Source organism: Miniopterus natalensis, chromosome 13, assembly GCF_054644295.1.
Source record: "Miniopterus natalensis isolate mMinNat1 chromosome 13, mMinNat1.hap1, whole genome shotgun sequence".
Taxonomy (NCBI): domain Eukaryota; kingdom Metazoa; phylum Chordata; class Mammalia; order Chiroptera; family Miniopteridae; genus Miniopterus; species Miniopterus natalensis.
In genome coordinates this window covers 11,279,640-11,302,653 of record NC_142093.1, presented here as the reverse complement: position 1 = coordinate 11,302,653, position 23,014 = coordinate 11,279,640, and the positions used below count along the sequence as shown (strand labels likewise).

The following is a 23,014-nucleotide window of genomic DNA, read 5'->3' as shown; positions in this document are numbered from 1 at the left end:
TACTGTAGGAGAGGTGCTCTGCCAAACCCCCTCTCCTCTGAAGAAACACAACCGAGACCAAGTGAGAAGTAGCTACAGTTTAATACAAACCTGCACCAGAACACAAGGTGTCGGGCTGTTTTGTTTTTGCCTCAGATGGGTGGCCAAAGCACAGGACCATGTGTTGTCTTAGGGTTGACACAATCTTAGCACCATGACTTTTACAGAGGAGGGAGGAAGTCACTTGGGTGCTGGAGGCTCCATCCCGACCCCAGGCTGTGCCTGCCGCCTGGGTAGCTGGAGGGGGTTTGGGTTTCTGTGTGGTTCTGTGGTTTCTGGGTCAGTATTGGAAAAGCCCTCATCAAGGCATTGGCTTGACAGAGACCTAATGTGGACTCCTAGCACTACATACACACACACGCGCACACACAGTAGCACGATTTTCTGTAACTTAACCCCACAAACCTAGAGAGCAGCTAAGGCAAGAACAACAGTATTTATTCAGCAAGTACAAGACCAGTTTGAGAGCTGCATTCAGTGCAACCAGGAGCCAGTGGGGTTGGTGGTGGAGCTGGCTGGAGCTCTGCACACGGGCCAGGAGCAGATGGTGGGGGCTGACCATTCATTTGGTTCCTTGAACCTCCTTCTGATTTTCATCTAGAAGCTCCTGGGCAAGGGTGGGGTCTGGGTAAGGATCAGGGGGGATGAAGTGGGAGGCCGACGGTGGACCACTCAGAGATGTGGTCTCCCAGAGCCCAGGCCATGCATCTCTCAGGCGGAGGCACTCAGAGAAGGTAAAGCTTTCCTAGCCCGAGCAGGGATGCTCTGCCCACGGGCCACCACTGCTCGGCTCTTTGGCATCTGCCCAAGGCCCATGACCCAGCAAGGGCTGAAAGAGACAAAGATGATGGGCACTGCACCAAGGGGTCAGTGTCACGGTTTCCCAGGCCCAGGTCCCTACTCCTGTCCCCATGGCTGCCACTCTCTACGAGTGCCATTGCTGCCTCTGTTCCCTGGGTTACAGTCTCTGTCATCTCAGCCCCTAAGTGAGGAAGATGAGCATGAAGGGACAAGCGACGATGTGGAGGCAGCTCAAACCACATGGCAACCCCCCAGCATGTAACTAATTCTGGCTCCAACAGTGAATATGCATTAGTTTGTTTATGACAAAAATCTACCTACCTGTGCAAAACAAAGCAAAATCCCTACTAGGGGAGTAAGTCTTCTAACTGGTTAAACTCAGTGGGATCTACAAGGGACATCACCCCACTCTTCCTTTCCACAGCTAGGGTAGACAGCCAAGCTCTTAAGGGTGGTCATGGACACTTCTGGGGTCAGAGGCCTAAGCTTTCTGGGCCTCACCTTTGAAATGGAGAGAATGACACATGCTCTGTCGTAAGAAGCAGTTGAGGACTCGGTTATGGAAGTGGTTTGGAAACATGGAAAGCACGATAGAAATGTACAGGGTGTGACCACTAGCCCAAGAGTCCAGGAGCCACGCGCAGCCTGGGTGCTCAAACCGAATGTGCAATGTGAGATCACTTCCCCGAGGAGACGACAAGGCTTAACCAGGGCAGGCAGCTGGGAGGTCACCCAGCCTCTCGAGTTTCCATGGAAACCTCCTGGAGCTTTGGAGGCAGGGAGGGCCCAACTGGACGTGGAGGAAATGGAGGCCACAGCAGGTGAGGGCACAGTGCTGTCCACAGGAGACTAGAGCAACTGCGCAGCAATGCAGGCTCTATAGTCAGGTCCTGCTGGCCTGGTTTCCTTCCCTGGCACCTAGCTAGCCCTCTCCCCCTCTCTCGGCAAACATCAGGCCCCTCACCAGTCACACAGGAGGAGCAGCCAGGCCTCTGTCCAGCAGGGGGAGTTTATAGGAACCTGGGTGTTTGGGGGTGTTACTGCTGGGAGTGATCAGGGCCAGAGACTGGAAAAGGCCTTCTTGCTCCCCAAAGATCTCCAGGGCCAGCATCCTGGGCACCCTCTCAGAATGTAGGGAACTAGACCAGGAGGGGAAGGGATGGGAATAGGGCCTGGGACAGGGTGTGTGGGTGGCAGCCTGGAAGACTCCATGTGGGGAGAGGGGCCTGTGAGTCTAGCACACCCTCCCCCGCCCGCCCGTGCCCTAGGCTGTCTGGTTGGTGTCGAGTGCAGCATCTCCTAAGGTCCACATCTATTCCTGTTTCTATGCTATGCTATGACACAAAGCACCGTTAATTGTCACAGGATGCACAAACAAGTCAAACCAAACCACTGCGCAAACCAAACGTGCAAAACAAAATCATGTACACGCGCCTGGCATCAGCCTTGCGCCCAGCCCAGCTAGCCTTCTGGGCGTGACTCCCAGAGGGCAGGGTGGGGAGAAGAAGCTGGTAAAGGGCGCAGAGTGTCCCAACCACATCCACACAGGGCCGGAGCTGAGTCAGGAAAATGGGACATTCTGGGCTTGGCCGGGCAGCTAACACCTGTCTAACTTGAGAAAGGTGACCACGGAGCCTAAGGGGATGGGGAGGGGGGTCCTTTTAAAACATATCTGCTAAAGTGCTCTGGACGACTGGCGGGGCCAGGGGCAGGGCACTAAAGTCTGGGCTTTCCTGAAGCCAGCACGTGGAGGTGTGAGAGGAGGGGCTGGGCCGGGCTCTGCGTGTTGGGCTCTGTGCATAGTGTGGGCTTCCTGGGCCCCACGAGGCCAGGGCAGGAGAGGACTGCAGCAGGAGGAACGCATCTCAAAGTGCCTGTTAGGGTTGGCTCGAAGCACAGTGAATCACGTGTCAGACATGAGGAGGGCTCCCGGGACCTGGCCCCTCGCTCAGGTGGTGAGCTGCCCAGCCCAGCCTCTCCTGCCCCTGCAGCTGCGACTGGAGGGTGTGCGGGCTGGTGGCAGCGATGCATCCTCACTTGGGGGGGGTGCTGGTCGGCGCCTTTACCAAATGCCGCTTGACCTGCCTCCGGGGGGAGCGAGGATCCGAGCCGAAGCTCGCTTTGGAACATGGTCATCGATCTGAGAACCTGAAGGGAAGGAAGCAGGGGGTTAGCTGGGCTGCTCTTGTCTGGGTCACAAAGGCAGGGCCACCTCTGCCCTCACCCCATTTTACAGATAAAGAAACAGGCTCAGGGAAGTTAAGTAACTTGCCCAGTGTTACACAGTATGTAAGTGGCAGGGTCTGGATTTGAACCCAGCTCTTCCTGATTCAGAACCTCCATGATTAGCTGCCCCACTCTGCCACCCTCACTGTTCCCAGTCCTGGACATATGGTCTCTTGCCAGGAACCCGGACTATGGATTGGCCTGTTAGCAAGTGGGCCTTTGTCCATATGCCTCAGTGAGTAAGAGAGAAAGAAGGGAAGGGGCTTCATTGTTTTGGAAAAACAAAGAACACACTCTGAAGGTGCCCACATCTTGAAATCTCAAGACTTAGTTAGAAAAGGAGGCCTGGTGCTCCAGGGAGTGCACTGGGACAGTCTTCAGCCTGTCCCATCTAGAACAGACAAGGTTTGGGGCAGAGGGAAGGCTGCTTAATGTTGGCTGAGTCTGAGAGTTCTGCCCAGACTTGGCTCTGCCCTGAGACGTGGGTGGTAGTAGACGAAGCAATGGCTAGCCCTCCTCCTGCCACCCCGCTGAGGTGGAGATGCAAGTGCCAGTCCGAGTGGCCCTTGCTCTTACCAGAGAGGCTGAAGCTGGATTCATGAAGGTCCCTCATGCCCCCATGTCGGGTAACGGGCCGGGTAGGAGTGTCTGCGAGCGGTGTTCCCATCTCTTTTTTCCCAGGATGTACTACGACAGCTACATCCCCCAGGTAGGGAGTGCGATCCACTCCCTTAACTTTTAAGGTCTAGTGAAGAGCGGAGGGGGGAAAGGAAAGACACCATTAGAGCCGAGACCATCACCACCAGAGCCACCTCAGTGGCTGACAGGACTCCAGATGCTGCCGTTCTGCTCAGGACCCAAATTACAGTGACAAAGACTTCCTCTACCTTGAGCACGGGGTGGAGAATTATTTTCTCGTACCTCCTAAATAGTGCATGTGTGTGTGCGTCTGTGCACATGTATGTATACGTGCATGTGTGCTTCCGCAGAGGAAACGCCCACTGGCTCCCCTAAGTATTGGTGGAATCCTTTCCAAGGGAGGAGGTAGACTTCAGAAATATTGAACCTTATAGAGCACCCCTCCCATGGAGCAATGTTATTCCCCCCACTTGCTCGGCTACCAAGAGGCCATGCCTTTTACTGTGATCTGACAACTTCGTGGGGATAGAGGCTAAATACAGTTAATTTGTAGATGAGAGAGCCCCAGCAGCAATACTGTTTAATTTTGTACTAACAAAGGCCATAGAATTAAGAGCCTATATTCTGCAAACAGATTGCCTAGGTTCCAATCTCAGCTCTGTTACTTACAAGCTGTATGACCTTGTGCATGTTACCCAACCTCTCTGTGTCTGTTTGTAAAATTAGGCTGATAATAATACCTATTAGTACTACATATAGAGTTGTTATGAGAGCAAATGAAATAGTGTATGCAAAGCTCTTAGAACTGCTAAGGACCAGCAGCTGTTATTATGGCAGAGGCCATTTAAGGGTGCTCAATCATACGGGAAAGTGCTGTTACAGAGAGGAGGAAGTGCGTTGGAGTGTGTGCATAATCCGAAGGAGCAGCACAGGTGACTTCCACCCCAGGCACTCGTCAGGGACAGAACCTCAGTCTCCATGCTGCTCGATGCTTACTGCAAATCTTGTTGAGAGAAACAATAGATCTAGGTGATCTCCTGAAGGCCCTCTAGTCTACACATTCCTTTATATTCTCCAACAACAGACCTGTAGTTTGGCTCAGCCCCCAGGATGTCAAACTTGGCCTGAACTATTCCGGCCTTTGCCAGGCTGCAGTCTGGCTTCCACATTAGAGGCCAGGGTCGCAGTGGGGAAGGGCAGGAGCAGAGGCCCTGGGAGAATCCCAGTGAGCGCCAACAGAGTTGATCTTTTGGTGTTAATATACCTTTATGGTTTAGATGGTTGTTTTTCAAATGTCAGGTTTTTTTTTAATCAAGCGTGGAGGGAACCAAGCAATGGCAGTACCTCAAGACCCCTGCCTCCCACCCCCCACAACGAGCCTGCGAATCGCGAGCTCAGTGGTCACAGACACGCTCACGGTTCCCTCGTGTGCCTTCAGGAACTCAGGGCTCCCCGTTGCCTGCTCATTTAGAATGCTATCTGGTAATCAAAGATGGGTAATGGAGACCAGCAGTATCCGACGTGAACATTCCCCTCGCTCCACCACACACGCCCTCTCAGCCCAGGGAGCGGGACCAATCTGTGAAATCAAGTTGTGGTTCTTGTGAATGAAGCTGTGGCAGAGGGGCTCCACTGAGGGCCAGGCTCAGGCTGAAATGGAGTCCTGGTTAGGGGGCCTACACAGAGCATGAAGGCCAACCTGCCACCATCCCAGCTGATGGAAATTTCCTTCCTTCTGGCCCTTGGGTCATCCCAGGGCTGGGGCTCACAGCTAGTAGGTGCAGAGGGTGTTCAGAAAACAGGGAGGGCAAAGTCTGAGGAGCTGCCCCTGAGAGCCTTGGCTGGTTCAGGGAGAAAAGGGTGGCACAAATTGGAAAGGACCCAGGAACCGAGTACAGGGGCTTAGCTTTTTCAGAGGATCAGAGAACTAGGGTAATAAGTCTGGGTGAAGAGAGGTCGTGTGGCCACTTGATGGCAAGCATATCGAGCCAGAGACAGCTCTTAAAGGGCCTGTTCCTTAGACACTATTAGGCAGATTGCTAGAGCTCAGCAACATGGCAGATGAGTCTATTTTCAGCCAAGGTCCTTTAAATCCCTGGTCCCTTGCTGGAAGTCAGAGCCGGTCATGAGTGGAGAGCTCAGGGCCTGGGAATGGGAAGCTGATGCTGATCTGGGAGAGTGATCAGAATGTGGGGGTCAAAGGGGGTGGAGATCACCCGGGAGGGGCCCAGAAACTGTACTCCCTGAGCTGCTCCTTAGGGTCTCTGGCTAAAACACACAATTTTCCTGGGCCTCCCTCCCTGGACAGTGAAGTGGCTGACAAACGAGGCCAGACCGCACAGTTTTCCTAACTCATCCAGAAACCCTCACAGCTGCTGCCTCCAAGAGATAAACACTTGTGGTGAACAGAGGACTGGGATGTAGTGGGCAAAAGGAACAAACAAATGGGACACAGGAGAAGCTGGGTGAGAAAATTTTCAAAAATTAAAAAAAATGACTGAAATCTCTTAAGTGTGCCATGACTACACCAGTGGCATCCCAGAGCCTGGGCAGGAAAGAGCTGCTGCACCCAGTGAGACTGGGACACCTAGGCCCTCGGCCGTGATATATCTAAGAACACCCACCCTTTTAGACGACATCTGGAAATAGCTAGGCAGGGGCATTTTGAAGACAAAGTAAAATTGCTTTAGGCCAGAGAAAGGGGAGGGGAAAAGAGCAGGATGCTTCTGCTGTCAGTTCATCAGATTTGTTCTTTTCTGATGACGTGGGACCTCTACCCAGAAGCCAGGACGGTAGGTTCCAGTGCCTGGAGCTGTCAGTAAGGATTCAGGCCAGACTCTCCAGGATGTGGCTGGACATCAATCCCCAAGCAATGAGGGAACAGCCAGCCTTCTTTTTGGGGGAAGTGTCCACCCAGAGCACGGGATACACCCAGAGTGCTTATGGAATCCAAGGAATGGGTGCAACCCTTGAGAAATGAACTACTCCAGACCTGGCCTGACCACTTAAGTGTTGGGGGCCCAGACTCAGCAAAGCCCACCCAGCCTACTGCAATCACAAGGGAGGGAGAGGTTTCAGAGAAAGAGCAACTCCAGGCTAAGACAGGGATCGCTTGCCCTGTGGACGGCAAGAATCCTCCCAGACACCAGATGTCAGCACAGTCGTGAGCAGCTCACAGTATTCCCTCAGATCCAGGGGAAAGGGGGGGCCCTTCCCAATACATTTTACTTTGTTACACATGCTTCTTTCCTACTATATCTTGTTCCCAAAGTGACCACCAGGCAATAGGATTCGGTGGGAAAATAGAGTGAGAACATCTTTGAGATTTAAAACAGTCATGTGAGATGCTCCTAACAGGGGCTTCAATCTCTTCCCACACATCTTCCTCCCCCTCCTCAACCTTACCTTTTCTCTCTGGACCAGCTTCTTGTAGACAGTGTCTGGGAAGGACCTCAGGGGACAGAACTTGCCAGTGCCCTCAGCGCACATGAAGACACCGTTCTCATACACGACCCGGCCCCGGCTGATGGTGACCAGCGGCACGCCATGGCAGCGCATGTTCTCGTACAGGTTGAAGTCTCCTCCCTGCACCTGGGTGCTGGCCGAGATGGTCCTGGTGGGGGCGGAGTGGGGGGAGAGAATGCTCTGAGGAGAGGTAAAGACGCCACATCTTGGTGGGAATGGAAGATGCTCAGTGGGAAGGGGCGATGCTCAGTGGGAAGGGGTGATGCTCAGTGGGAAGGGGTGATGCTCAGTGGGAAGGGGTGATGCTCAGTGAGAAGGGGCAATGCTCAGAGGGAAGGGGCGATGCTCAGTGGGAAGGGGCGATGCTCAGAGGGAAGGGGTGATGCTCAGTGAGAAGGGGCGATGCTCAGTGGGAAGGGGCGATGCTCAGAGGGAAGGGGCGATGCTCAGTGAGAAGGGGTGATGCTCAGAGGGAAGTGGTGATGCTCAGTGGGAAGAGGTGATGCTCAGAGAGAAGGGGTGATGCTCAGTGGGAAGGGGTGATGCTCAGAGGGAAGTGGTGATGCTCAGTGGGAAGGGGTGGTGCTCAGAGGGAAGGGGTGACGCTCAGAGGGAAGGGAAGATGCTCAGGGTCACACTTCTCTATGCTAGAAGGAGTGCAAAGGTGGTATGCTTTTGGAGCTCTGTAATACAAGCTCCTTAACATCCCAAGCCCCCTCTCTCTGGAGACCAGCAGCAGGCTTTACTTTGTGGCTTCTGGGTCCCACACCACCACGTCGGCATCGGCTCCCGGGATGATGCGGCCCTTGCGGGGATACAGGTTGAGGATCTTCGCTGCATTGGAACTGGTGACGGCCACAAAACGGTTCTCATCCATCTTCCCTCCAACCTGAAACATTGCAGAATTGTAGAAGTGTCAGGTCATCCAGCCCCATGTGCCTCCAGCCCCTCGTCATCCTCGGCTCTGGCCTCTGGCCTTTAGTTGGTCAGAACCACCATTGTGCTGAGGTGGACACACCATGGGCACCATTTTAGATGAGCCAACCTGCGTGGCTTGGTAGCAGGCACTCACTTCTTTCTTCTTCATCCAGCAACAGTGAGTGGGCCCTTGTTCTGAAGAGCTGCCCACCTGGTGGGAATCTACCTGCTGATTGTAGACCCAGCTCCGCTCATGTGCCCACTGTGCATGAGTCAGGAGCCTCCCTCACCCACAGAGGGACATATATTCTGTGATCTAGAAAAGCATCTTATCACCCTACCCACCCACCCATGACAGCACCATGTACTCTCTTCAAAGAGGATTCTGAGGCACCTCGTGGGTCCTCCCTGAGCTGGTGGCTTGGTCTTGAAGACATCACACCTCCTTGGACTCATACTGTACACTGCTTCTAGCCTGTGACAGGTCAAGACCAGCAATACAAATTCTCCCCGGGCAGAACAGGTGGTATGCTAACGAATCCCAGTCCCTGTCTTTATTGAAAAGTAACCGAACAAAAGATATCAAAAGCCTTACAAATGTTCACACCCCTTGGCCCAGAAATCCACTTCTAGGAATCTGTCCCCAGGAAAAAATCAGAAATGCTGACACATACTCATGAACGAAGAGGTTCTCTGCAGTATCATTTTTAAGTGCAAGAATTTGAAACAGCCGAAAGCTCCAAACATCAGGGAAGGATTAACTGAAGTATGGTACTTCCATTGGAGAAAACATTATTTAGCCATTACAAAAGATGTTTTTAAAGAATTTTTACTGATAGAGGAAGACACTCAAGATACGTTGTATGAAAAACAAGGGATGAATCCAGTTATTAAAATAATGAATAGTACATCACAGAATTAGGAAGAAACATACTAAAATAGTAAATTTAATTTCTCGGTATGGAATTAGGAAAAAATTTTTTTGTGATACTTTTTTGTATTTTTCAAATTTCTATACTAGGCCTTATTACCTTTCTGATTGGGGAGGAAAAAAAGATCTTTTTGGTTCTGTTTTTGAGTGAAACAAGGAGTTGTGGTTGACCCAGCCCTCCTAAGGGTGAAACTCTTACTTGGACCAGGATGGGGAGGGGCTCCCAAGAACATACCACGCCTCTCTCCCAGATGACGCTCATGCGGTCCTGCACGCCACTCACTCCATGCGGGATCTTGGTGAAGTCCTCCTTGCCCATGGCCTTCTGCTTTGTGGTGAAAGGCCGATGATCTGATGCCACAATGTTCAGAGTATCACTGGGGAGAGAGAAGGACGGATGTGACCAATAAAGGGAAGGAGGCCAGGGTCCCAGAGGGTGGTGACATGCACAGGAAAAAAGTCTTTGCTTAATAACCAGGCAAAGCTGATTTCAACCTCGGCTCTGCTAGTTAGTAGCTGTATGACCTTTAATGGGTTACTTAGACTGTGAGAACCTCAGTTTGCTCATCTGCAGAATGGGAATAGGTGCTGAGTGTGGCAGACCATCAGTGCCACAGCAGACACAGAGAGTCATCGGGATGTTGACTTCAAAGAATTAAGATAGCAGGTAGAGAAAAACAGAACTTTAGAGTTTAGCTAAAGTAGAGCGTGGAGGTAGTTTCACTACCATGGAACCATATGCAAACTCCCTCTCATCTCCTTCGTCGACCCCCACCAGTCTCTGCTGGCAAGAAGAATGTGCTTTTAAAACACACAAGTTCAACGTTAAGCTTTGCAAATAACTCGAAGCCATAACCTCCCTTGGATGTGGGGGCTCTAATGGCCCAGAAGGGGAAAGGAGGAACAAGACAGAAGAAAAGTTTGCCTTAATGAGCCAGCAATGGTAGCAAGTCAACTGGCTCATGGTTACTACCATCCATGTTCATCATCCTCAGACACAAGGTGGCAGGTGGCTAAGGCATGGCCGGGCACTTGAGGGGCTCTTGAGCCAGCTAAGAACTCGGGACCCTCTGCCTAATGAGGGAGGCAGCCAGCCAGCCCACATTCAGAGGTCTCTGTAGGCCTAAGGGATGGTGAGGGGCAGAGGAGAGAGAATGCTTATGTCACCCAGGCCAGGCCAACCTCAGGAGGATGGGGAGGGGCTTGAAGGGGGCACGAGGGTCATGGGGAGAAGGGGGACAACTGCAGGGACCACACACTGGGGACCTGAGAGTCTAATTTTACTTGTAGGAGACACCACAGCTTTGTGCACATGGGCCATCTAAGACGCCTGCTTAAGAAGGGGACCCTGGAAGCAGAGGCATTATTTCCCTGGTGAAGAGGCATATTCTTAAGGCTCTCAGCCGTTCTGGGTCTGCATAGAGGGCTTTCTCCACCGGGAGCCTGGCGGGCTCATCAGCAACAGCTCTTGACAAATGACTGATATCCTTGGCCAAATCCGCAGGGAGATGACTTAGCCCTTCCTGTGGCATGGGCTGGTATCTCCCCGCACCAAAGACGCTGCTCTGGGCCCTCTCAGAGCCTGTGGGAGGGGCTCTTCCACCGAGCAGAGGGTTTTTCCTAGGGTCCTTGAGGACTCCCCACATTCCCCAGGCCTGCGAAACCCACTAGAGATGAGCAGAATCTTTGCATAACATCAGTTATCACCAAAAATGTGTCATAAAAACAATTACGGCAATCGTAAATTCCTATAAATAACTAAAATGTTAAAACTATGCTCCAAATTCTAGAAAACTGCACACATTTCCCATATGCACTGATTACAAAAGGGATTCAAATAGTTCATGTTGGGGCTGGTCACTTCCCTCAGCTCCCCCACCACCAGCCTCGCAGAGGTGTGTCATCCCCCCTCCCCAGGTCTGTAAAAGCAGAAGACAGGGAGGGAGGCTGAGGTGTTGGCAGAATGGCAAGGCCCTTCCTCTTTTCAGGGGTTGAGTGGTGTTTCCCTCCCCTCCCTTCCCCCCCACCAGTCTACCCCAAAGTCAAGGAGGGTCTATTTTTAAGAGGTTCACTGTGGAGCACAGAGGTGACAGGAGTGGGCACCGGCCTGGGAGGTGGATGGTGGGCCTGCCTCTGAGCTCCCGGGTGAGGAGATCAGTGGGGTGGGGACAGCCTGCCTCCCACCATAGGGAGTGGCAAAGGTGTGTGAGCTTCCTCTGAGCCTCAGACACTAGAAGGTGGCCAAGCCTAAACTGCAATGCCAGGGTCCTTGTTCACAGGGACACTGCTGGTTCTGGAGCTGGGAAGGTGCAGATAGAAGAGGTCAAGCTGCAATCTACCTCCTTTATCAGGGGACTGTGTGAGGGTGGCACAAGAGAGCCCACACTGGGCATGCACCCTGCACAAGGAGGGCCCCAAAGGCTGGACACTTTTAGCTTGAGGAGCAGCGACAGCTAGTGCAGGTGTGTGCTTGGGTGTGCAGAAGAATCACCCCACCCCATTTATTCCTACTCCCCCCCCATTCCTGGGCTGGCACTGGGGAGGGGAAGACACTGACTTTTAAACTGAACTAGAATTCAGTGACCAAAAGGGAAGAGAAAGCAATGGCCTCTACCCAAAATGTCACTAGAGCAAAGGAAGAAGTTTCGAGCAGTTATTGGGACAAAACAAAATCTTTTCATGTTTGGGTCCTGCCAAATTCAGACTGTTTATTAAACCATTTCCTTTAGATTAGGATCAAAGGGGAAAAAGCGGTGTTAGAAAGAGAGAAGAGAGGGAGAAAAAGCAGAGGAGAAAGGGAAAGGAGAAAGAAAGAGCGAGAAACAGGAGAGAAAACCACACAAGGAACAATGAGAAGGGGCGAGGTAAGGACAGCAGGAGAGAAAGGCCCGCATATGCTCCGGACAGGCCGGAGCCACATCCTACAGCTCCCCGCAGGCTTAGTGTAAGACATCAGCGCCCTTGGAAACTGCAAAACCACATTCGCAGTTTGATATACGCCTTTACTCTTACACCTTCGAAGCTGAGCTCTCCCTCCAAATCAGGTGGTCACAGGGGCCCAATGGGATGGCAATTACCCGACGGCTCTGGAGAAGGTCAGAAAAGCAAAATCATCCTTTGAGCTCAATGAAATCAAACTGAGTCAGACGTGGGGCCTCTACGCCATCACCTTAAGGCTCTATAGATCCCGGGAATGGCCTGCCCTGAGGCAATGACACGGTCTGGGGCTCCGACGGTCCTGCTAAGATGTCTTACTTGGCCAGCAGGCTCATGAGGTAGGTCGAGGTGTTGGTGTCTAGTCTCAGGGGAGGCACTGTGACGTAGGCGGCCGCATGGGACCAGTCCTGATGGTAGTAGTGCAAGCCTGTCAGCGTGGCATGCGCAGTGGTGGTCTCGGCCAGCACAACCTTCCCTGGAAGAAGAAGGGTCGAGCCGTAACCACGAAGCCATGAACCTGAGGGATCATTGGTCTGGGCCTCTCATTTAACGGGTGATGGAGGTGAAGTCAGAGAGGGGAAAGGACCTGCCGCAGCTCCCTCGGGTGTTTGAGAGCACAGCTGGGTGCAAGGCCAGAACGCTCCTGATCCCCACGCTGGCTCCAGGCAAGGGGAACAGAGGGGCAAAGGCGCCGAGTCGGGGCAGCACAGATAGCGCTTCAAGGAGCACATCCTGGCTGGAGCATGGGTGCTACAGGGTGCTGACTAGAGGAAGAGGGGCTGTGAGTGCCACGCTGAGGGGCAGTCCAGGCTGCTTTCTGAGCAGGCAGAGCACCTTGAGGGGAATCGCTGGGGGTGGGACCCGTGGCAGGGGCTTGAGGGCAGAGACAGAGGTAGGATCGTGAGGAGGCAGAACAGTGGGAAGGGCTAGAAGCCCTTGCTCCTGATTTATATCCCCAGGCTTATGACCATGACTTTGTTTCTCCTGTTTCCAGGACCTCACTGGCACCCTGAGCCAGGCTGGCACTATAAGCAAGTACAGAGCCTCCAGGGGTTGCCAGGTGCTTAGCATCAGGAATCATAACAGGTACCCAGGGCTCATACACAGGGTTCTAGGTGGCTATAGGGAAGTTGGGTCCACACGCTGTTATTTTTCTAGGGACATCCCAGGCGTCCCCTGAAATGTCCATTGGAATTGGTCCAGGATTGCATGTTGGTTACCAAGGCAACTACTAGTGAAACCCAAGAGGCCAAAAAATATCAATTAATGAGTCAACTGAAAACTTGAAAAGTGTTGCCAGACCCAGCAGAAGTGACAGACACTTCCCTAAAGCTGTTATGCATATAAATGTGCAGAGGAACAATCTGATTTTAATGGACTGAACAGAGGCTAGCACAGGGGGCTTCTGGGGAGACAGGTGGAGAAGAGGAAGGGCAGGTGCAGGGCCACAGAGCACATGGAGCTGGTGGACCCCATCTGGCTCCAATCCCACCACACGTGCCTGTCCATTCCAGTTCAAGGACTCACCTTGCATCTTAGCAGCTGCGATAACGTCACCGGCTGAGATGCTGGACACATTGACCAGGTAGATCGGACAGTGAGTCTAAACATGGAAACAGGGTGGAAAGGAGAGAGCACCAGCTGCATAACCCTAACAAGCACCAACATCAACCCTGGCCTTCACCCCAGCTTCTGATTCAATGGGTCTGCATGGGCCCAAGAAGCTGCATTTCTGTGTTTCTATTTCTAATAAGCGATGCTGCTGCTGGCCCAGGGACCACACTCAGAAAACCAGCGTCCTAGAGGAGGTAACTTGGATGATCTGAACAGGTCAAACCAATGATGTCAGACAGAGAAATGACCTCCGCGCAGTGCTCTGCTGTTTGTAAAGTGCTTTTCCCTCCAGGACGCCTGTGATTCTCACAACCACCCTGTGAGAAATGAGTGATATTATCATTCTAATTTTAGGTAATAAAATAGCATACCAGAGTGGTTGAGTGGCTTGCATATGATTGAGAGCTTGTATTTGGTAAAGGCCCTGCATCTCTTGCTGGGTCCCACCACCACACACAACAGTATGCCAACCCTGAGAGGGTTTTACCCCGAACCACAGCAAGGGAAAATTATGGACGGCCCAGAGGCAGCGGTTTAAAGGATGGCTCTCTAAGCACAATGTCTACCTATTCCTCCACAGGCAGCCAATTCTAGTTGCAGTGAGGCTCTGTGGTGCCCCTCCTCGCCCTGCCTCCCTGGGGAGACTTTTCCATTTAGCAGTGAGGCCAGGCTCAGAGGGGATGGCAAAGAGGACCCCTGCCAGGTCAGTGGGAATAACAACATTCATTCAGCAAACAGTGTTGGGGTTCTACACCCAGGCATAATGCTGGCACCCAGAACAGAAAGAGACTCCACTGTACAGGTTGGTTTCTGATCCCAGATTCGAGAATGGACTTAGAGTGGGTGGGTGGGGCCTACTTACCCTGTTTGCAATGGTGATAACTCGGTGAGTGGCTTCAGCTTCCAGCTGTTAGAAACAAAGGCAGGAAGAAAACAAGCTTCACCATCTCTCCCAAGCCAGCCCACATCTGCCTGAGAGCCCACCCCATAGCAAGTGTGCTGGAATGTCTGGTACAGAGCCAGAGGGGCCAACTGCACCCACAAGGCTGGCCAGGGGGCAAGCCCTGGGCAGGGGCACCAAGCTCCAACCACCTCTGCTCACCCTGAGAGAATCCTTGCTGGGTGCTACTCAGGGATTAATTAAAAGGCAACAAAACAAAAGCAAATGAAAACCTGGAGTTGCACCTCTCTCTGTTTTCTGGTCTGTTCTCTCCACAGCCACCTCAGCACTGTAGCAAAGGAGCGATACTAATTGATTTCAAGCTGGAAATTAGCGTAGGTCAGGGTTTCTGAATGTCAGTATTATTGACATTTCAGGTTGGACAATTCTTTGTGGTGGGGAGCTGTCTGGGGATGGTAAGATCTTTAGCAGCATCCCTTGCCTCTACCTACTAGATGCCAGTAGCACTCCATCCCTCAGTTGAGATAGTCAAAAATATCTCTAGACATTGCCAAAAGTATCCAGGGAGCAAAATTGCCCCTGGCATAGACCCAGGACCCTCCTCTTTAACTAACAGATGATAATGATGATAATTTTTGCTACTGCTACCACTATAATAAAAGCTTTGCTCTTGCCCGGCCGGTGTGGCTCAGCAGTTGAGCATCGACCTAAGTTCCAGGAGACTATGGTTCGATTCCCGGTCAGAGCATATGCCTGGGTTGCGGGCTTGATCTCCAGTAGGGGGTGTGCAGGAGGCAGCTGATCAATGACTCTCATCATTGATGTTTCTATCTCTCTCCCTCTCCCTTCCTCTCTCTGAAATCAATAAAGAAATATTTAAAAAAAGAAAAAGAAGAAAAAAAAGCTTTCCTCTTCCCCTACATAACTCAACCAAGTCCAGTCCTGTGCCCACCCCCACCCACTCCAGTTCTCACAGGCACAGTATTTACTTGGCTGAATCTGGTGCATCTTTCTTGACCAATTCTTAGGTGTCAAACAGGAGCTATATTCAAGAACTCTGACAGACAGGGACAGACCAGGGGAGGAGGAAGGGGGACCCCTCCCAAGCTGACCCACTATGGGCCGACTAGGTCTGTCTGATGGAAGTAGTTACACCCTGTCTCCAGCGGCTCATCTCTCGGGGCCTCCCATCAATCCCGCGTGGACATCCAACAACCACTCTTCATTAAGGCTTTGAAGAGGTGGAAAACAGCTTTCCCCTCGCAAATGGCCAGGATGTCTGAACAGGGTCACAGGGCAAGAAGGCATTATCTGCCTAATGTGGTTCCTCTAGAGCAGAATTCTTTCTCAGGGGGACCCTGAGGGATTTGTATCGATGTCCTGCAAAACTATACACGGGTAAAAGCAGAGGGCAGAAGGAGAGCAGGGCTCTTAATTACCATCTCAGCGAGTAATAAGGTCAAAAGGGAAAAAGAGTAGGGAGCTCTTGTTTCTGTGGGAAGGGTCCCAAGTCTCCCTCACATATGCAAAGGGATCTCATCCCCCAAATGCTGAGTCACTGACTTATCCGAAATTTCTTCTAACGTCGGAAGACACACACCTTTTCCTTCCCTATTCGACTTGGAGTAAAGTGACCCCTGGTGCTCACATTGTCTCCCTCAGACCCTTGAAATCAGAACCCAACGAAGCCAAGTCAGCCTTGGTCTGCAGGAAGCTGTTCCCGAGAAGCCTCCCGGTAGAACCTCACCCATGGAGGAAGTGATACAACACAACTTATATTTACTGGTGTCTCTTCTATCCCAAAGATTCTGTGAATCTCAGGAAAAAGCTGACAAAGGACACGCAGGAGTCTCTCTCACCTCTTCTGGACGGCTGATCTCAATTCCTTCCGGGCCCGTGATACCCAAATCTAGTGCCTCCTTAGCACCCTGAATAATAGCAAAAGAAAGAACACTGAGAGAATCAGAGAGATACCAAAACATACTGAACCCAAGGGACAGTAAAATATGCTATACTCAGTCCATTCTAACAGGCTTGCTACTCTCCTCACTTCTGTAATGTTCATCTTCTAAAGGGGGCAGAATAAGAACAGGGCTCCCTTTCAGGGAGGCTCTCCTGAGTCTCACTTCACAATAACTGAAAATATCTTTTCCTCTTAAAAATACAGTTCCATAGCTAGAGAGCAGGCCTGGGACACCAACGACAAACGCTACTGATCTGCAAGTCAGAATTTCCTTGCTGGAAATCTCATTAAAATATTCCTTAGAGCTGCTCCAAATTCCTTGGCTATAATGGGATTTAAATATGGCATTAGAATTAAGACGTCACCGAAGACTTAGAAACCCTCTGGACTACGAAGAGAGATTTGTTTTTTACAGACAGTAGAAAAGTTTGAATCTTCCGACAAGGATTTGTCGTCTGGGGTGTTAACATCTCATACTTTCTTTTACAATTTGTTTTGTCTGAACATCGTGGGGTAGAAATGGGTGGTCAGGGATCAACATGAGAACCGTCCCTAGTGGCCCCCGGCCCCCCTTCCCGCAGCATTCTCTGCGGCCTTGCCTCGGCCACGAGCTCTCCATTCTCGGCGTGGACTCGGGCGATCGCCCCGATGTCTTTGCAGGCGTGCAGCACTTGGTACAGCTCACTGTCCCGAAGCATATACAAGTCCTTGTAGGTCATGAACATCTGGAATGAGTTGACACCCTTCTCTCTTACCAGCGTCTCCATCTCCGCTTTCACCTGGAGAGCAAAAGGCAAAGGCAGTGCCACGTGAGGACAGCTGCTCAGGAGGCTGCCCGGCCTGCAGATGGGGCTCAGTGCGCAGCGCGTTTCCTCCCACCGCCCGGCTGCGGGGAGGTCCCATGAGGACCTGGATGAAGATGGACTTTGAAAACTGCCAAGCGTGACACAAATAGAGGAATTATATTATTTCCTTCTAGGCATGCTTCTCCTACTGCATGGGCCTGCCCTGTGCTTCCGACTCCTATTCAGCCTTACTGGTAAACGCACTAACAGCTTTTATTCCTATGGCCTAGTCCCCCGGCTCCATAATGGAAGTGGTGTTACAAAGAAGGCACAGCAGTGCTAAAAGCTCAGAGACCCTGGGGAAAGTCGAATTTAGGAACAAAACGACGTAAGGAGGTTCATTCCAACATTATTTATGTTAGGAGAACGTGGAGGCAGCACTGGTCTGACAAGAGGGAAGTAAATTGAGTTCCATCTATTGACAGACGTTAGTGGCCATTGCATTGATGCTCATGAAGACCATGCAGCCAAACAGAAAAAGCTCACACTTGAGCCAAAAGAGTTATTATGTAAAAAACATGTATGAAAAAAAGACAGGAAGGAAATGAGCTAAATAACAAATAGCGATTGTGTTGGGATGACCAGATTATGGGCTTCCTTTCTTTTCTAATTTTAAAATCTGTAGTTGGAAACCAAATTTCATCATTAGAAAAATGAATTTAAAATTCTCAATGCATGAAAGTCCCCACAACCTCTGAGGATGGCTGGCCTGGCCGCAGTGTTGTTGAGGATCTGACTGGGCCCTCTATTCCAGCCCAGCACTGGGAGAGGCAATGGAGAAAGCTTTTGGCACTTAGGGGCGTCAGGATGGCAGTGGGAGGGGTGTCCTACACCTGTGCAAGAGCTCCACACCCCAGCTGGCTCCCACCAGATGGCCCCTCTGCCTAAAAAAGCATTTGCTCTCTTTCAGGACTCCATCGTTACCTTGGGTGCCCACCAGGTGATCCCCACGTGGAGGGCGTAGTCACAGCAGACCTTGGGGTCGGCCAGACCCCGGCACTTCTCGTAGGCATCCACGAGGGAGGTGTCCTTGTCAGGCAGGACATGGCCGATGACCATGGTGGTTCCTCCAACTAGTGCTGCCTGAGGAAGATGGGAAAAGCAGTCTTGTCACTCTCTTCCCGCACCCAAGTCTCTGACACGGGGAGGCACAGGGTCCTCAGGTGGACATTCAGGACACCTACAGACCCCATCTCCCAAGAGGCTGTGAGGCCCAGATGTGGCGACATCTGGGAAGCCGTGAGCTGTCTGACGGCGCGGGGGCCAGTGTGCAGCCATCGTTACCGTGGACCCGGCACACACACCTGCATCTTCCTCATCTTGGGTTGCGGCCGGTGGTGCTTCGGAAAGAGCGCTCAGTGTGTTACCCCAGCCTCAGGCCAGCCCCTATTTCCCAATGAGAAGATCTCCTCACACAATTTTTGGCCAATCTGAATATACAGATGGCACAATCAAATATCTACAGATGATATGATATATGATATAATACAAATGGTGATCAAATGTCTATCATGTGCATGAATTTAGTTGCACGTATATATTTAAACCCTCATAAAGAAAATGTTAATTTGGATATATTGCTCTGTTTTATTCTCTCACATTTCATGAAACAATTCTATTCAAAGTTTTCATACGCATCTTCAACATCAGGGTCTTTGTTTTCAGTTTCCCAAGCCCATTATCATCATCTCCCTCTGCCTGTTTGAGAAAGAGCGCTTCTTAGGTCCCTATATAATCTGTCAGTGCAAAATTGTCCTATTTGTAATCTCCACAACATCCCACTTAAAAAAGAAATCCTAAAATGCCACACTTGCGATCAGGAAGCATACTTCCAGGAATAATTACTAAATCTGTATTAAAGACTTCCCCACTCACCCCACGACACACCTTTTTTAAAACCAAGTTTGGTCAGGTGAGTTCCACAAGCTTCCAAAACCAGTGTTGACCAAAGGCTGTTCCCAAACAAATCTTTATTACAATTAAAAGAATTGAGACAGAACCTCATAATATGAGACTTTGTGAGGGCTCTGAAGATATAAGGTTACTCTCTCTTTTTCTGGTGAGTAGAAAGTCCTTTTATTTAAGCCCTTACAGTGATTTAGAGTCACCCAAGTTCCAGTCCCCACTCTGCCACCTCCCAGCTGGACAACCTTAGCCAGGTTACTTAACCTCTCTGAGATGCAAGTTCTTTACCTACATGATGGGAACAGCTTCCTTCCTGGATAGTTGTGGAAGTCAAGTGAAACATCACTTATAAAATGGACTTTGTAAAGTCTCATCCTAATGTGTGTGTGTAAACATTCAGAACTTCGCTGTTTGTCTCCGTCTTCCACAGGGGGAAAAACCAGTGCAATGAAATAGTCTTAATGATTTCATGCTTCTCCATTCAGTTAAATCCTTGATAAAAAATCAGAAATATTGCTGGGGAATAGGACCAAAAAGAAAATTAGTTCAGTGGCCAGACAATTAAAATGAAAATTCTTGCAGCGATGATTTTCCAGGCCGACTCTGGTGGGCCCTGCTGTCGCGGGAAGCGCAGGGGTCTGACTTCTCGCATAGCTTAAAGCGCCCGACAGAGGGCGCAGTTCTGCGGGGCCGCGGGGGACCGGCGGCGGGGGCGGCGGGGAAGCGGAGAGCAGGAGAGCAGCAGATTGTAGCCTTACTAGCTGGCTTCTATTTCTGATTTGGCTGGCTTGTGCCAGGCTGATTCATCCTCCTAGCAGGTGGTTGTACTCTACGTATTGTGTCCTGAAATGCATTTCTTGCTTTTACACATGGACATGGGGGCGTCTGATGTCCTGGGATTTTACACACTAAGTTGTTCCATTTTTCTGCAGTTCCAGATTGCTTTCCTTTGCACACACGGCCCCACCCCAGTATGATGGCGGCCTTGGAAAGAAAAAAAGGGAACCTGGAAACAGGAGTGTGATAAGACTGTTCTTAAAATCTGTGGAGCAAGAGTAGAAAAGGAGGCCCACGTACCAAATCTCTAAATAGTTGTTACAGATCTAGCTAACCAACTTACGCAGAATACAGACTATCTTCCTACTAGGACGAGTATATTGTCATAACGAGCAAGAAGGCCAGGCCTGAATTTAGGATTCTCAGAGACCTTGCAGCTCTGAGCTACACCGTAGGGGACGCTGGCCTTAAGCCTCTGCGCCTGCCCGCAGCCCACACCCCCTGGCCCATGCATGACTCATCCTGCAGCCCACAGGTCTAAGCTCTGCTCAGCCCCTGCAAACCCTGCCCTTGGACCTAGGTGTGCACATGCTGGTGGTCTGGCCCCCAGGAGGACACATTCAGGCTTGTGCAGGCCCTGGAAGAGCTCAGGCCTTCCAGGGAATTCCAGAGACCCAGAGTGTGGTCTAGATGTGGAACAGTGGGCTCTGGGCAGACATGGTCCCTCTTGCATGGTCTAAGGATGGTCACTGAGAGGGTTCTAGAAGGAGTTGGGAGCATCAGATGGTGGGCCTGACTTTCCCACTTGCTTCTGTAATCCAGGGGCAACTGTGTGGCTGCTCTGCACCTCACCTCTCCTCTCAGGGGCCCGGGGATCAGATGGAATGGATGGGAGAGCATCTACAAGCTGGGGGGGGGAGCACATAAATATCTGGAATAATTATTTCCACTGTTACTCAGGCCTCAAAATAAGAGCTTAATGGAATCAGCAAATACTCCTCCAGCTGCAGGTCTGAGCACTTGTTTTTTCTCAGACAAGAGACATGCAGAGCTGGCTTTTAAAATATGTACAGCTCCTACCCCTGGGATGAATGCCGACAGCTCAGTCTTCTCGGGAATGTGATATCACAGATGTGACGGACCCTTTTACTGTCACCCCCTACAGAACAGCTGTGTAGAAATCAACAGCCGAGCACGACCCAATCCTGTTCCTCAGGTTTTCAAAAGGGTTATGTTTACGAGTATGTGACTGCTGACTGTTCACAACTGTTTTTATGCAAAAATGGTGTTGGCTAAGCAAGCTCTGGAGATCTTTGATGGAAGTCAACAGAAATGATGCTCATGGAGGCTAAGTCATACATGGAAAAGGGTGATGTCATAATGCTCGAAAAAGGTAGAATTTAATACGTGTATCCAAGAGGCTGAGAACTATTTTTAAAGACATCCCCCCCATCAGAAAAAACAAATGTAAGGAAATCTACCAAAACATTAACAATGACCGTTTTGGGGTGATTAGATTCTGAGTAATTTATTTTTTCTATTTTTTTGAAATTTATTTAATAGAATATATTACTTTTATATATTTTAAAGTAAATTTGGAGGAAGCTAAAACTATTTAAAATTTAGTTGACCATGCTCACGTGTTTAAAATACTTTTCTTTTAAAGTTATGAAATGCTTCAACTATACAGTAAAAGGATAGGAAGTGGTACACCACATACCCAGGAACCCACTAGTCAAATATAGGTTAACATTTTTGCTGTATTTACCTTACATGCTTTTTAATAAAAAAAAGAAATATAATATTTCCCATATAACTGAAGCTCTCCATCCTATTGCCATGCCTCTCCCCTGAGGTTAATAAAAGTTCCCCCATTCATGTTTTCATGCTTTTACTATATTTGTTTTACAAATTTTAAAAATGTATACAAATGATATCGTATTGTCCATATCCTTTTGTAACTTGCTTTTTTAAATTCAACCTCATTAAAATTTATTTATGTAGATTTATTTCATTCATTTTAATTCATTGTATGAACACGTCTCCAGGTATGTATTCATTTCTGAGTTCGTGACATTTACTGCTACACACAGTGCTGGAACTTCTCAAGGACGCACCGGCGGTCCCTGAATTCAGGGTATTTTGCCAGGAAGTGGAATTGCAGCTTCGTGGCATGTGCGCATCTCTGATTCTCCCAGACATGGTCATGGGACAGCTAGCTAACTCACCGGGGCCTCCTGGAGCCTGGTGGCTGCAGAGCTGCCCACTCGCCAACCCAAGGCTTTACTGCTTATTTACATAAACTGCGGTCCAGCCGAGCATCCTCATTGTGTCTGTGGCGTTCGTTTTTATTGTGAATGTGGGACTTCACATTTCTCACTTAGTTCATACGGACATTAGGACCAGTTATTTAACTAACAGACACAGCACCATTATACACATGTGGCAGGAAAGGAAACATAAGTTTAGTATTTCAAAGGGTTCCCATTATTTTGGTTTTGACATTTATGATGTACTGCTGGGTAAATCTGGATTTATTTGATTCCCAGTAATGTATTTTTTTTTTTTTTTCTCCCTAAGAAAACTTAATGTAACTTAATGGTAAACTCATTTTATGACACAGTTTCCAGGCACACACCTGGCAGGAACTTGTACTGAATGCAGCCTGAACCTGTTACACATGCCATCTTTATGCTCTGGGAGTTAGCAGACCACTGTGGGGTACATGGGGTCTCCAATTGACCAGGGACCTGCTCAGCAAGTTGGACAGAAATTTCAGGTATGATTTATTTGCTGACATCATGGTGTTGGAGAAAACAATGTACTGGCCCTTCCTGGCTTTGTAGGGACAAAGACCTTTGACGAGTCACTCTCTTACCATCCTCTACATTGACTGCTGCAGCTCTGTTTGCTGAGTTCCCAGTAGCAGCGGTTTTTCTCTTATCCCACTTTATATTTAGGAATTTGTGGCAGAGGGAAGGAAGGAAGGAAGGAAGGAAGGAAGGAAGGAAGGAAGGAAGGAAGGAAGAAGGAAGGAAGGAAGGAAGGAAGGA

The 23,014-nt window shown here is 50.2% G+C and overlaps 1 protein-coding gene across 2 annotated transcripts in view; it reads right to left on the bottom strand.

Moving 5' to 3' along the window:
• Window positions 1–2,611: 2,611 nt before the first annotated feature.
• The window catches only part of DPYSL5 (dihydropyrimidinase like 5), a 58,441-nt gene continuing 38,038 nt past the window's right edge, over window positions 2,612–23,014 (bottom strand). Inside the window, exons 3-13 of one of the 2 annotated variants that reach the window (XM_087823412.1) lie at window positions 18,204–18,362; window positions 17,034–17,213; window positions 16,331–16,399; window positions 14,433–14,477; window positions 13,484–13,559; window positions 12,275–12,431; window positions 9,255–9,396; window positions 7,917–8,059; window positions 7,111–7,318; window positions 3,643–3,811; window positions 2,612–2,988 (exon numbers count right to left, since the gene is read on the bottom strand). In XM_087823412.1, coding sequence (XP_087679538.1) covers window positions 2,903–2,988; window positions 3,643–3,811; window positions 7,111–7,318; window positions 7,917–8,059; window positions 9,255–9,396; window positions 12,275–12,431; window positions 13,484–13,559; window positions 14,433–14,477; window positions 16,331–16,399; window positions 17,034–17,213; window positions 18,204–18,362 — 1,434 coding nt within the window. In that variant the 3' untranslated portion in view covers window positions 2,612–2,902. The remainder of the gene's footprint in view (window positions 2,989–3,642; window positions 3,812–7,110; window positions 7,319–7,916; window positions 8,060–9,254; window positions 9,397–12,274; window positions 12,432–13,483; window positions 13,560–14,432; window positions 14,478–16,330; window positions 16,400–17,033; window positions 17,214–18,203; window positions 18,363–23,014) is intronic. The other variant, XM_087823413.1, reaches the window with a different exon arrangement.